The sequence below is a fragment of the Abramis brama genome (assembly GCF_963993115.1).
Source record: "Abramis brama genome assembly, chromosome: 15".
NCBI classification, from domain to species: domain Eukaryota; kingdom Metazoa; phylum Chordata; class Actinopteri; order Cypriniformes; family Leuciscidae; genus Abramis; species Abramis brama.
Genome location: NC_139977.1, coordinates 34,459,887 through 34,474,711, shown reverse-complemented (window position 1 = coordinate 34,474,711; position 14,825 = coordinate 34,459,887). Strand labels below are relative to the sequence as shown.

Here is a 14,825-nt window from a genome sequence, read left to right as displayed (position 1 = left end):
AATAAATTATAAATAAATAAATAAATAAATAGCATTTCTAAACGTGTCTTTACTTTAGCGTTTTTTTGCTTGTTTTTTTTATTAGTTTGTTTTTTGCAGATGTTTTTCTCTTTTATATATTCATTTAATAATTTAAATGCAGCACCAGTGAATTTCATGATGACAGGGTTTAATAACAATTGCTGGGTTTTTAATGGATTATTACAAAATTAACTAGTCCATTAATTCCAGATGATGTATGTCAGAGTGTGTGTGTGTGTGTGTGTGTGTGTGCCACCTGTCCTGTCGTCTCTCGATGCTGTACAGGCAGATAGAGCAGTCGGCCCGGAACAGAATCACCACGTTACGAAACACGTTCAGCAACAGTGTGTCGGCGTGAAGTTTGGTGACGCTAGCAAACGCGTTATCCAGATTAGCCGAGCGCACGTACAGCCTCAGCTAAAGCCATGAAAACACAAGACAGTCCATCACACACACAGATCAATACTGAGACATCAGAGGAACATTAATGCAAGCGTTCTTGCCTCTTCCTGCCGGTCGATGAAATTGTAACACGCAATAACAACAAAGTCGTTCCACCACGCGAGACCGCCCGTCACCGCCATATTCTGCTCCTGAAAACACACATCGTTTAAGAAAGTTTCCATCACAGGCTTTTACCTTTTAAATGAAAACACACTGATGGAGGGACGTTTACCTGTGTGACGTTACCGAACAGTTTCCATTTCCTGGAATATAAAGAATAATGTGCAAACCCACGACGACCAGCGACGGCCACACACTGACCAGACCAGTCTATCGCTGCAAACTAAACACACAAAGACAGCCACATTAAAGGAGACATATCATGCTTTTAAATTGTTCCTTTTTACATATAAATCATACATCTGTAGTCTATATAAAGCGGAACTGCAATGCTTGGGTCTGAATTCCTCATTATTATAGCTCCACAGGCCCCTTTTCTACCCCTTTTCTGATGTGCGTCTGAGAGCAACTCGTTTTGGTGCGGTCTCTTTAAATACAATTGAGACACTTCATACCCCGCCCCCTCTCCAGGTTGTAGCGGTGACACTCGGTTCAACTCCACCCCGTTCGGCCATTTTTGTAGTTTGATAGCAGAGATACGATTATCTAGCGGCACAGAAACTTTTTATTCACACGTTATTAACAAAATGTCAACAACGGAAGACTTGTCCAGCCAGCCTTACATGTTCGAGCCAGAGTCGGAGCAGGAGCGAGATGAAAATGAAGACGACGAACCTGTAGAACAACGTCTTCATATGGATGTATCGCACTGGTGTGTACTGTATTTACACATGAAACTTTGGTCTTCCGACCTTTTACCACCGTGTCGATTTATTTTGATTAATATGTGCGAGGGAGAGAGAGCAAGACAGCGTCTAGTTTGGAGACGGTGAAGTCTTGTTTACACTTTAGCCTGGCTCTGAAGAGAGAGAGTGAGCGCGCGCGCGCGACCGGGTCTCTCTCTCTGCTCGTTCTTTCAGTTAAACATGCGTCCTGTAACAAGCGCGGCAGTTCATCTACATTAGACGGTGTAATGAAGCGTGTGGGTTACTACATCCAACAACCGAACATTTTAACTTACCCTCTCGTAACTTCTGCATCCTTTAGCTTGGACTACAAAATTGCAGCGAGAAATAAAAATGGCGGATTGCTCGAAGTGTTGTGCCGGAACTCAATGTCCTTATTTGGCAGTTCCGCTGCAAATACTGTGACGTAATAGTTCAAAAAACGTCATAGATAACAGAAAAATCGGAACAGGTTGAAAAATATGACCAAAACAGAATATAAAGATATCAACGAAGCACCTGAAGAGAATAATTTCATATTTTCTGTACTTCTAAACACTCCAAATATACAACAAAATGCATTTAAGGGCTAAAAAAGTGCATTTGGCATGATATGTCCCCTTTAAAAAATGGATTTTTGGAAGCAAATGGAACAGTGAAAAGCTCATTAGCATATGACCGCCCACATTTGCATATCTATGAAGAGCATTAGTGCTCTTCATAGTATTTTAGAATTTTTCCCATTCATTTTTACCCCCAAAGGGATTTTAAAAAGTTTTTGTTGCAGAGTTATAAGCCATGACCCGAGGCAAACATCGACGAGGAGAATCATAACATTACAAACTTGTGTGGTTATAAAAAATTAAATAAAAAGTGAAACTGTGGCAACTTTCAGTGAGCAAGGGACAGCAAGAATTACAAGTAAATAGACTAAGCGTTCTACTATAAAATATATTCAATATTACACATACATATATTGCCTTGATTAATCAAATGTACACTAGCGTTCAAAAGTTCAAAAAGGGGTCGGTAAGATTCTCTGCTCACCAAGGCTGCATTTATGTGATCGAAAATACAGTAAAAACAGCAAAATTGTGAAATGTTATTCCAGTGTAAATCATCTGTTTTCTATGTGAATATATAGTAAAGTGTAATTTATTCCTGTGATCAAAGCTGAATTTTCAGCATCATTACTCCAGTCTTCAGTGTCACATGATCCTTCAGAAATCACTCTAATATGATGATTTGATGCTCAAGAATCATTTATGATTATTATCAATGTTGAAAACAGTTCATATTTTTGTAATATAATCTTTTGTAATATTATAAATGTCGTTATTGTTGTGTCTTTTGATCATTTTACTGCATTCTTGTTGAATAAAAGTATTGATTTTACTGACCCCAAACTGTTGAATGCTAGTTTATATTGAGATGTATACATTGCACTTAAAGTCATATTGCATGTTGCATGAGGTAACAAATGTATTGTAGTGCACATATTATAGATCATTCAAGGTTTAAACAGTTTAAAATAGTCTTAATAGTATAAAATAGCATGAAGTGTTGAGAATATGAGCCAGTGTGGCGGTTCTTACCCTGATGGGCCAGTTGGTCTCCAGATATGTGCTGTGAATCTGCAGATTCAGAGGAACAGAAGCATATTTCAGAGTCTGAGATGAACGATCTGGAGCGTGTGATGGAGCTCGGAGTGTGTGGTGATGTACCTGAACCACCTGCCAGTGCTTGTGTCCCAGTAAAGTGCTGAGCCCCTGAGAGAGAGGCGTGGAGAGCGAGGGCCGGTGCAGAGGAGTCCCAGTGTCCCGAGGCGAGCTCTTATCCGGCCCGCTGTGAGCCTGAGTCGGGTCTCCACAGGTCAGATACAGACGGTCCTCTCCCTGCAGCAGCACCTGCTCCTGGTTACTCTGATCACACACACACACACACACACGACCATCAATACTGCATTTACCAGGGTTCGTACACTTTTTCCAAGGTCAAATTCAAGCACTTTTCAAGCACTTTCCAGGTCCATTTTAAAGCTTTTTCCAGCACCTTACACTACCGTAAATTACATACCAATACATAGTTAAAATTATTATTTAGTGTTTTTATCACATCAAAAGAGATAAACAGCCAAATGTTTCATAATAGCAGAGGGCTGCACGATATTGAAGAAAAATGAGATATGCGATAACTCATTAAATAATGTGATATTCAATATGCGATACGATAATGCTTAAAGTGTGTCAAATTAACTTAAATTATCTTTAAAATATCTTTAAAGTGATATAACCTACACATATGTGTTTCACATTCTTTTTGTGATAAGAAAATATCCCTACAACCTCAAGACGGTGAACATCAGTATTCTGTAGCATAAGAAGTGTTATTTTAACACCACTGGGGTTTAGGGGTTCAGGTTATCCTACATTAGGTTTATTTAACAACAGAAACTGATTCATCAAATGTAAAAATAAACACTGCTTAGTTTTCACTGCATGAATTAAATATACTGATTCTTATTAAAGCTACAAAAGTTAGCCTATTCAGCCAAAAGCAGTGAGTGATTTTCTTTGTCTTCTGTTCATGACCCCAGTTATTGCAAGCCGTTGCGATATGCAATTATGCATATTGTAATATATACATTTGCAATATTTCAATATATTGTGCAGCCCTAATATTTAAGCCAATCACAAGTTTTATTCTTCAAAATGTATCACTAAGTATATAGCCATATGAATAATATACTTTTCATTATATTAATGTCCAAATATTGCTTACCAGATAATGTGATTTATAGGCTGTAAAAACTGAATTAATTTCAAATATGAAGACTTGAAGATTTGAACAGAAATATTTGACAGGCCTTCCCGTTTTGGGACACATTCTTGATATAGACAAGGTTTGAACAATATCTGAGTGCACAGGCACCTGCCTGATAAATGTATTTCATTGCCAAGATGTCTTGGGCCAAGACATAACGTTACCTAATACATTTACTGTAATAGAGCAGTGTAAATATTGCATAGGGCCATCCTAAACCTTACAGTAACAGTATACTTCTTATGACACTGACTGATTTCAGTTCAGCAATCAACGACTGTTGTTATGCACTGGGCTAACGTTTGCAGGTTAATTTGCACGTTACAGTTCTGTAATTTTGGCAATGTTCACTGCATATTCCACAAATGAACGTGACATAACGGACATGCAATACTTACATTACATTATCACACCAAGTACTCTCAGTCACTAATGGCCCTTTAGGACGCGGACCGCGCTGCGCTATGAAATGAAACTGATATATTTCAATGGCTTGCGCCGCGCAACTCGGACCAAAGCGGAGCTCAGCGAGCTCGCGCGCACGCCGCGGTCAAAGTTTAAAATAGTTCAACTGTTGCCGCTGCGTGGCCAATAAAAATGGTGCATCCAAACAACCGCGGAAATCAAAATGAAAACTCCGCCTACTTTTGCTCTGGCCAGCGTAACGCAAATCAATCTGTATCTGATTCTGAAGGGCTACATTTTTTTCTCCATTTAATAAAGAACTATTTCGTCAGAAAGATATTTCTTGTGAAAGAAATACAGTTACAAATTCAAGCATTTTCAAGCATTTTATCCAAAATTCAAGCACTTTTCAAACCTTGAAAACACAACATCAAAATTCAAGCACTTTCAAGGATTTCAAGCACCCGTACGAACCCTGATTCACCCTCTTACATCTGATCATCACTGTTCCATGTGCACAAACAGCAAAAACACTCATGCAAATTAATTTTCCCCCCCATTAAATTTAGCCTCTTATAATGAGGTTATAATAATCTGATAATAATTTAACAACTTCTACATCAAAACACTGATTTTCCTATTCATTTAGATCACTTTCTCTTAAATGTTTGTTATCGTTACATGAGATTCAGACTCTCAAAACATAATGGAGCATTTAAAGTTTGTCTGATTATAATGAAATGCCATGCAAAACATGAACAGAAAATGAAAAGACGTTACAATACATGTTCTCATTTTTAACATTAGAAAATACATTAGATAAAATGACCTAAAATGAGCAATATATATTTTTTATAAAAAAATATATCTTTGTTAAATTCTAACAAATACAATTGCTAACTTTTTGTTCATGTTAGTTCACAGTGCATTAACTAATGTTAATAGATACGTCTGCTTTCAAAAGTTGCATTTGTTAACATCAGTTAATGAACTGTGAACTAACATGAACTAACAATGACTTATTGCATTTTATTAACTAACATTAATATATTGCTCATTATTAGTTCATGTTAGCCAATGCATTAACTAACGTTAAGACCCTTTTTTACAAAGTTTATCTTCAATAAATAAGGTAACACTTTACAATAAGGTTCATTAGTTAACATGAACTAAAAATGAAAAATACTTCTTCAGCATTTATTAATCTTAGTTAATATTAATTTCAACATTTACTAATACATTATAAAAATCAAAGGCTGTATTTAGCATTAGTTAATGAACTGTGAACTAACATGAACAATGAACAGCTGGATTATGATTAACTAACATTAACAAAGATTATAAATACTGTAACAAATGTATTGCTCATTGTTAGTTCATGTTAGTGTATACATTAAAAAATGTAAAAAAATAATGAACCTTATTGTAAAGTGTTACCAAATAATCTAAAACTACATCTGGACACATTAAAAAAAAGTCCATGAGGAGCTGAAACACATCAGACTCTTAACGACGCATTTAATCCTGAACTCTAATCACACATGCAGATGCGTCTGTGTTTAAACCAGTGACAGTGATGGATGTGTGTGTGTGTGTGTGTCTCACCGTGCACGGGTTGACGGTCAGCGCGCTCTTAATGAACTGAAACTGCAGAATGCCGGCTTGCTGGAGCTTGTCGTCTCCTTCCGCTTCCACAGGAGTCGAGTCTGAGCTGCTGATCACCCACAGGTGGTACCCCTCCACACCCCAACTCTGAACACACACACACACACACACAACACACATTCAGCATCCAGAGCCACTTCAGGCCAGTTCACACCGACCGACGCAGACCATCACCGGATTACAGCGCGTCACTTCTCAGACACTCCGCATGATCACTCGATGAACACACTGATCCGGTGAAGTGTGTGTCGTCAGTGTGAATCGGCCTTTACATCGCTTTCAAGCTATACATTACATCGTGACTCATTAGAACCTATAACCTTCTTTATCAAGTAAAAGTCCCTCAGTATAATTGTACAAACGTCCTTTGTCCAGACATAATTTATCATAAAAATCATGAGTATCAAATATGATGATCAAGCTTTTGAGGAAGGTTTATTTGTTCATCTGACAGTCATTGTATTGCACTGCATTACAGAGCTTTGATCACAGAACTATAGACATTAATGTCTAATATCTATAGCATTCAAGCTATACATCAGATCAGCTCATGTAGGCCGTTGATGATGTGCACTAACACTAAAAACATTATCATTACTTGAAATAAAAAAAACAAAATGACTAATTATTTCAGCTATAATTAAATGTATAATAATTATATTATAATAAATCATAATATACTAAGCTATAATAAATAGTTTAAACTAAAACTTTATTTTATATATTCAGTAATGTCAAAAAGTGATTTGATTTTAAACACCCTATAAGTTCAGTTCAATTCACGTTTATTTGTACAGCGCTTTCACAATATTGTTTCAAAGCAGCTTTGCAGAAAATCTAGAGTCTAATTTACAGTGATCTGTTATCAAATATGACTATGTCTAAGTTTTGCATTTCAGAAAATGTACATAATATACAAATCACACAGTAAGCTAATAATGTATTCATTTAATCCAGGGGTTTTCAAAGTGTGGGGCGTGTGGTAAAAATTATAGCCTAATAATTAGTTTAAATCAGGGGTGGGCAAACTACGGCCCGCGGGCCACATACTAGGCTATAAAATATAAACATGTTAGGCTGTTTAAACCGGCCCGCCGAGTATTTAAAAAAATTGTCTTAAGATCGCATTAATTTTGCCTTTTTTCTTGCAATACTTTGCGTTATATATATATATATTGCGTTGCATATATTTGACAATCGGAATATCAGATATTGCATGCCATAGCTAACAAATGTAAAAAAGGAAAAATGACATAAAAGCAGATCATCATTCATTCAGCGCTGTGTCACGTAACAAGCAATGACGCGTCACCATGGAAACCAAACAGACAGCGACTTAAGCGCATAGACTTGTTGCACGTTAATGTTTTTTCCTTTTTTGGAAACTCACAGAGAAAAAAAATGTTTGGTAACCGCTTGCACACCTGTTTAGTTTTTCCTTTGATTTGTCTGCTATTTAGTTTCTTTGCTCCTCTGGATTTGTGGATGTATCCTGACTGATTCCGTTTACCGACCTTTATCGCCCGGCTTTCGACTACACTCCCCTGTGTGCCATGTACAGAACCCGGTTTTTTTTTTTCATTAAATGTTCTGATCTGCCTTTGCTTTTTATGTTTTATTTTATTATTCTTAAAATAAATTTGTATATTCGTTTATTTCGTTTTTTTCCACAAATGTATGACTTTTGGAAGTGCAAATTGATTGCCATGCAGTTTTAATAAAGTTGAATTAACATAACCTGTCATTTTTACTCTTCTAAGTGTACACTTGCAGGTGTTTTGTTTCTAATTTACTGTTAGGCCCATTAAATAATAATAAGGATAAATATTTAAAAAGTATAGGCTATAATTATCTAACATCTGACTAATTAAAAATTAACATCAAGACATAACATGCTAAATGGGGGATATCTAGCATAAAAAATGTATTGTCAGAATATCGTCTCTCAGTTGTTGAATTTTGCACAGACATTGCCACAACGTAAATGTCTGTTTGCTCAGCCCGATCTCATTAAAGTGCGAATACCACGAATTGTATTTGTAGTGCTTATGATACGCAGTTTTCACGTGCATATAATACGCACTTTATGGCCTGTAATAGGCACGCACTCTGCACCCCTAATCCTAACCAAGGGGTTTACAGTGCGTAACATATGCACGCAAAAAAAACAACATTTTTGGCATATAAATGGCACGAGAAATAAAATTTGTGGTATAGATACGCACTTTCATGAGATCGTGCTTCATAATCTGCTACTGGGCCGGCCCTCTGTCAAATTTTTAAAACCCAGTGTGGCCCTTGAGCCAAAAAGTTTGCCCACCCCTGGTTTAAATTAATATATTTAAAAAGTTAAATTGTTATTATTCAGAAAATAAGGCCTTGTTTACACTGCAGGTCTTGATGCCCAATTTACCATCCGTTTATGAATGTTGATATGATGGTTATGATGGTTATGAATGGTGTAATGATGGTTATGAATGGTGTTATGATGGTTATGAATGTTGTAATGATGGTTATGAATGTTGTTATGATGGTTATGAATGGTGTTCTGATGGTTATGAATGGTGTAATGATGGTTATGAATGGTGTTCTGATGGTTATGAATGGTGTTCTGATGGTTATGAATGGTGTAATGATGGTTATGAATGGTGTTATGAATGGTGTTCTGATGGTTTTGAATGGTGTTCTGATGGTTATGAATGGTGTAATGATGGTTATGAATGGTGTTCTGATGGTTATGAATGGTGTTCTGATGGTTATGAATGGTGTTATGATGGTTATGAATGGTGTTCTGATGGTTTTGAATGGTGCTTTGATGGTTATGAATGATGTTATGATGGTTATGAATGGTGTTCTGATGGTTATGAATGGTGTTCTGATGGTTATGAATGGTGTAATGATGGTTATGAATGGTGTTCTGATGGTTATGAATGGTGTAATGATGGTTATGAATGGTGTAATGATGGTTATGAATGGTGTAATGATGGTTATGAATGGTGTTCTGATGGTTATGAATGGTGTTCTGATGGTTATGAATGGTGTTCTGATGGTTATGAATGGTGTTCTGATGGTTATGAATGGTGTTATGATGGTTATGAATGGTGTTCTGATGGTTTTGAATGGTGCTTTGATGGTTATGAATGATGTTATGATGGTTTTGAATGGTGTTCTGATGGTTATGAATGGTGTAATGATGGTTATGAATGTTGTTATGATGGTTATGAATGGTGTTCTGATGGTTATGAATGGTGTAATGATGGTTATGAATGGTGTTCTGATGGTTATGAATGGTGTTCTGATGGTTATGAATGGTGTAATGATGGTTATGAATGGTGTTATGAATGGTGTTCTGATGGTTTTGAATGGTGTTCTGATGGTTATGAATGGTGTAATGATGGTTATGAATGGTGTTCTGATGGTTATGAATGGTGTTCTGATGGTTATGAATGGTGTTATGATGGTTATGAATGGTGTTCTGATGGTTTTGAATGGTGCTTTGATGGTTATGAATGATGTTATGATGGTTATGAATGGTGTTCTGATGGTTATGAATGGTGTTCTGATGGTTATGAATGGTGTAATGATGGTTATGAATGGTGTTCTGATGGTTATGAATGGTGTAATGATGGTTATGAATGGTGTAATGATGGTTATGAATGGTGTAATGATGGTTATGAATGGTGTTCTGATGGTTATGAATGGTGTTCTGATGGTTATGAATGGTGTTCTGATGGTTATGAATGGTGTTCTGATGGTTATGAATGGTGTTATGATGGTTATGAATGGTGTTCTGATGGTTTTGAATGGTGCTTTGATGGTTATGAATGATGTTATGATGGTTTTGAATGGTGTTCTGATGGTTATGAATGGTGTAATGATGGTTATGAATGGTGTTCTGATGGTTATGAATGGTGTAATGATGGTTATGAATGGTGTTCTGATGGTTATGAATGGTGTTCTGATGGTTATGAATGGTGTTCTGATGGTTATGAATGGTGTAATGATGGTTATGAATGGTGTTCTGATGGTTATGAATGGTGTAATGATGGTTATGAATGGTGTTCTGATGGTTATGAATGGTGTTCTGATGGTTATGAATGGTGTTCTGATGGTTTTGAATGGTGTTCTGATGGTTATGAATGGTGTAATGATGGTTATGAATGGTGTTATGATGGTTATGAATGGTGTTATGATGGTTATGAATGGTGTTATGATGGTTATGAATGGTGTTATGATGGTTATGAATGGTGCTTTGATGGTTATGAATGATGTTATGATGGTTTTGAATGGTGTTATGATGGTTTTGAATGATGTTATGATGGTTATGAATGGTGTTATGATGGTTATGAATGGTGTTATGATGGTTATGAATGGTGTTATGATGGTTATGAATGGTGTTATGATGGTTATGAATGGTGCTTTGATGGTTATGAATGATGTTATGATGGTTTTGAATGGTGTTATGATGGTTTTGAATGATGTTATGATGGTTATGAATGATGTTATGATGGTAAATAAAGAGCATGTTTCCACACTCACCATAGAGCTGATCTTCAGAGGATCTTTCTTCGTGCCGTCTGAGCGATAACTGCAGCAGGAAAAACAACACTTTAATATGAGCTTCCATTAGTTAACTTCATTACTGCACATGAACTAATAATGACAAATACTTCCACAGCATGGATGAACAAACATGAACTAACAATGCAGTATTATTATTATTAACTAAGATTACTAAAGATGAATAAATACTGTAACAAATGTATTTCTTATTGTTAGCATCGTTATTGTTAGGATTACAATTTTTTAAATTGCATAATTTGTTTAATGTAAACACTTATCGGGATGTTTTGTTATACATGTCAATTGTGTTGTTTGTTAAGCAATTAATAAAAAACAAATCTGACATTAAACTATTTATTACCCTTATTGTAAAATGTAACCAGAAACAAAAGTCGAGATGCAAAACTCAATCCGTGAATATTCTGGTTACGGTGTCCTAACTCGCCTACTGACACTACGCCCTAAAAGTGTGTACTCTTTTTTTGTGTAGCAGAAGAGCAGACAAGCTTTGGGACAAACTATCACGTTATAAAATAGCGTCTTTAACGGTTGCTCTCTGTTGCTTAGTTACACGCATCTTGCCACGTAAACTGGCCTGTCAATCATCTTGTCAAGGATAAAATCCTCCACATTTAATGTCCTCCTGTATCGGAGAGAAATGCAGAAGCGCGTTGATCTGCAGTCGCGGGTCTTTCATGACGAGACTCATATTCATGCATAATGATGCATTTAAAAGTTAATGGCCAAAGGGATCTTTATAAAAGTTCACGTTGTTATTGCAGATGAAACACAACACGGATAACATTACATAAATATTTTGGTTACACTTTATTTTAAGGTGTCATTGTTACAGTGTAATCATATATTCAAGTACTGAGTAATATTAATCAACTACATGTACTAACTATAGGGTTAGGGTTTGGTTGAGGGTTAATTGCATGTAATTATGCATAATTTACTGTTATTAGTACGGTAAGTAAATGTAACATATGCAACAAGGACATATGTTGATTATTAGTCACTCAAACCCCTTTATCTAAACCGTCGGTCGCGCACATTCGCACAACACTTTTTACTCGTGTTTGTAGTTCTGTACTAAATCTTTGTCCAAAGCGCAATGGATCATGGGTAATATTAGCTGTTATAGTGAGCACGGATCCGCACTTCGAGAATCCACCGGGAATAGTAGATCATCCGGGGACTTCCGGCATACTCTTCAACATACTATGCTGTGGGACACACTTATTCTAATCTCACACACTGTTTAGGATGGATAGTGTGAACATTGAGACTCAGGGACAGTGATAAAGTCATGTGACTCACGCGAAGTCCTCTCCGAGTGTGCAGATGAGATGAGCCCCGAACACACTCCACAGGGACAGGCCTCCACAGTCCCACGTCACCATGGCAACGCTGCAGTCGGGGGACCAGCGGATCATCTTCACAGGGCCTGTCTTATTCCACACATCTGGGACAAGAGAGAGAGAGGAGTGTTAAAACCAGCGTCACACACACTAAACCAGGGGAGATGTCTCCAGAACACAGGGAAATGAGGAGCAGCAGATGGAAAGTAAACTAGGACGGGAATTGTTTGCAGACAGAATATGCAATTAGACAATCCGAAAGCAAACCAACAACAAAAATACTAGGATTGGGAAACGATTAATTGGGATTAATCGCATACAAAATAAAAGTTTACATAATATATATGTGTGTGTACTGTGTATAATTATTTTGTAAATACACACATGCATGTATATATTTAAGAAATATTTGCATGTATATACTGTATATATATATACAGTAGTCAACATTTGAAGTGGATCAAAAAAGTTCATCAAGTTGTCCTAAGACAAGAACAGGTATTGTTCAAAATTCATGTATAACTTTGATGAAAGGCTTTGATCCAGTTCAGATGTTGACTACTGTATTTATACATAATATATATTATATTTAAATATTTTATATGTAAATAACACATTTTTCTTAAATATGCATGCATGCGTGTGTATTTATACATACAAAATAATTATACATTATGCGATTAATCGTTGCCAGGGCCTAAAAATACATTTAAAGAAATAAAATGCACAAAAAAAATCAGTGTAAAACATTGAAGTGTAGTTTGCTAGTACTGTAATGTTACTGAATGCATAAAAATATAAAGTGTAAAACAAGTGACAGTTTGATTGTACTGTAATATTAATAAACTGTTATTTAGTTTTAGCAAATTATTGTGTTTGTTTATAATTTAACAGCTTTTTTCATGGCAAGTTAATTATGAAAAGAATTAATCTTCAGTAAAAAAAAAAATAAAAAAAAATAATCAGTAACACTTTGCAACAAAGTTTCATTAGTAGCATTAGTTAATTACATTAGTTAACGAACTAAATAAATGCTGTAAAAGTATTATAACTGTTCATTATTTAATAGTTAATATTGTTACTTTCAACATTTAATAATACTTTAAAATCAAACATTGCGTCTCGAAAAAAGCTAAAAATGTAATCTGGCCTCATTCAAATCTTCATAAGAATAAACAGAATACATTTTTTAAAAAGTTAAAATAATCTGAAATTTGATTAAAAATCCTAAACTATAGCTGGGAAAATCAGTTTGAGCCTCGACGTCTTTCCTATGGATCAACAAACAGCATTAGCTGGAATCAGACTAAGTGACTTCCTGAGGTTTATCTCAGCTGATCAGGAAACTAACTTGACAGACTGACACTTCTGAGGAAATCTAGTCAGTGATTTGAGGGTTTGATGATGTGATTCCCAAAGTCAAGTCACCTTTATTTATACAGTGCTTTTTACAACACAGAGTGTTTCAAAGCAGCTTTACAGAGATAACAGGGAAATAATGCAACAGAGTTTTGTTTCCAGAAGAAAATAGCGTCACAGCCCAGCTTAAGGAAGCCCAGTGAGGTTCATTTTGGTTGTAAAAAAGTTATTTAGTTCATTTATATATATATATATGTTCTCATATAATGGTGTCAATAAGGCAGATCAATAATATTGTTGAATATTAAATTAAATGTCCCTAAGTAGTCAAAGGCGACAAATGCAAACACACACACAGCAGCCACCAGGGGGCGTCAGTGGATCATGAGCGAACACTCGATCAGAGAGGATTGTGGGTCTGAGGTTAAATAAAAGGATCATCCTCCATCTGTGGTTTGACTGAAGCCGTGTTGAATCCTGTGGTTTCACTGCAGTTTAACAGGAGTGTGTAGAGGAGTGTGTGAGGAGCGTCTCACCTGGGTAGTGTTTAGGGGTTAACTCGAGTTTAACAGGAGTGTGTAGAGGAGTGTGTGAGGAGCGTCTCACCTGGGTAGTGTTTAGGGATTAACTCGAGTTTAACAGGAGTGTGTAGAGGAGTGTCTCACCTGGGTAGTGTTTAGGGGTTAACTCGAGTTTAACAGGAGTAACAGGAGTGTGTAGAGGAGTGTGTGAGGAGCGTCTCACCTGGGTAGTGTTTAGGGGTTAACTCGAGTTTAACAGGAGTGTGTAGAGGAGTGTGTGAGGAGCGTCTCACCTGGGTAGTGTTTAGGGGTTAACTCGAGTTTAACAGGAGTGTGTAGAGGAGTGTGTGAGGAGCGTCTCACCTGGGTAGTGTTTAGGGGTTAACTCGAGTTTAACAGGAGTGTGTAGAGGAGTGTGTAGAGGAGCGTCTCACCTGGGTAGTGTTTAGGGGTTAACTCGAGTTTAACAGGAGTAACAGGAGTGTGTAGAGGAGTGTGTGAGGAGCGTCTCACCTGGGTAGTGTTTAGGGGTTAACTCGAGTTTAACAGGAGTGTGTAGAGGAGTGTGTGAGGAGCGTCTCACCTGGGTAGTGTTTAGGGGTTAACTCGAGTTTAACAGGAGTGTGTAGAGGAGTGTGTGAGGAGCGTCTCACCTGGGTAGTGTTTAGGGGTTAACTCGAGTTTAACAGGAGTGTGTAGAGGAGTGTGTGAGGAGCGTCTCACCTGGGTAGTGTTTAGGGGTTAACTCGAGTTTAACAGGAGTGTGTAGAGGAGTGTGTGAGGAGCGTCTCACCTGGGTAGTGTTTAGGGGTTAA

At 36.7% G+C, this 14,825-nt stretch overlaps 1 protein-coding gene across 1 annotated transcript in view; it reads right to left on the bottom strand.

Annotated features, from left to right (window-relative positions):
- The window catches only part of ric1 (RIC1 homolog, RAB6A GEF complex partner 1), an 80,864-nt gene that overhangs the window by 14,930 nt on the left and 51,109 nt on the right, over nucleotides 1-14,825 (bottom strand). Inside the window, 8 exon segments of the mRNA XM_084136206.1 lie at nucleotides 278-438; nucleotides 525-614; nucleotides 698-808; nucleotides 2,906-2,944; nucleotides 3,035-3,232; nucleotides 6,144-6,290; nucleotides 10,743-10,791; nucleotides 12,090-12,234. Of these exon segments, the coding sequence (XP_083992332.1) occupies nucleotides 278-438; nucleotides 525-614; nucleotides 698-808; nucleotides 2,906-2,944; nucleotides 3,035-3,232; nucleotides 6,144-6,290; nucleotides 10,743-10,791; nucleotides 12,090-12,234 (940 nt within the window).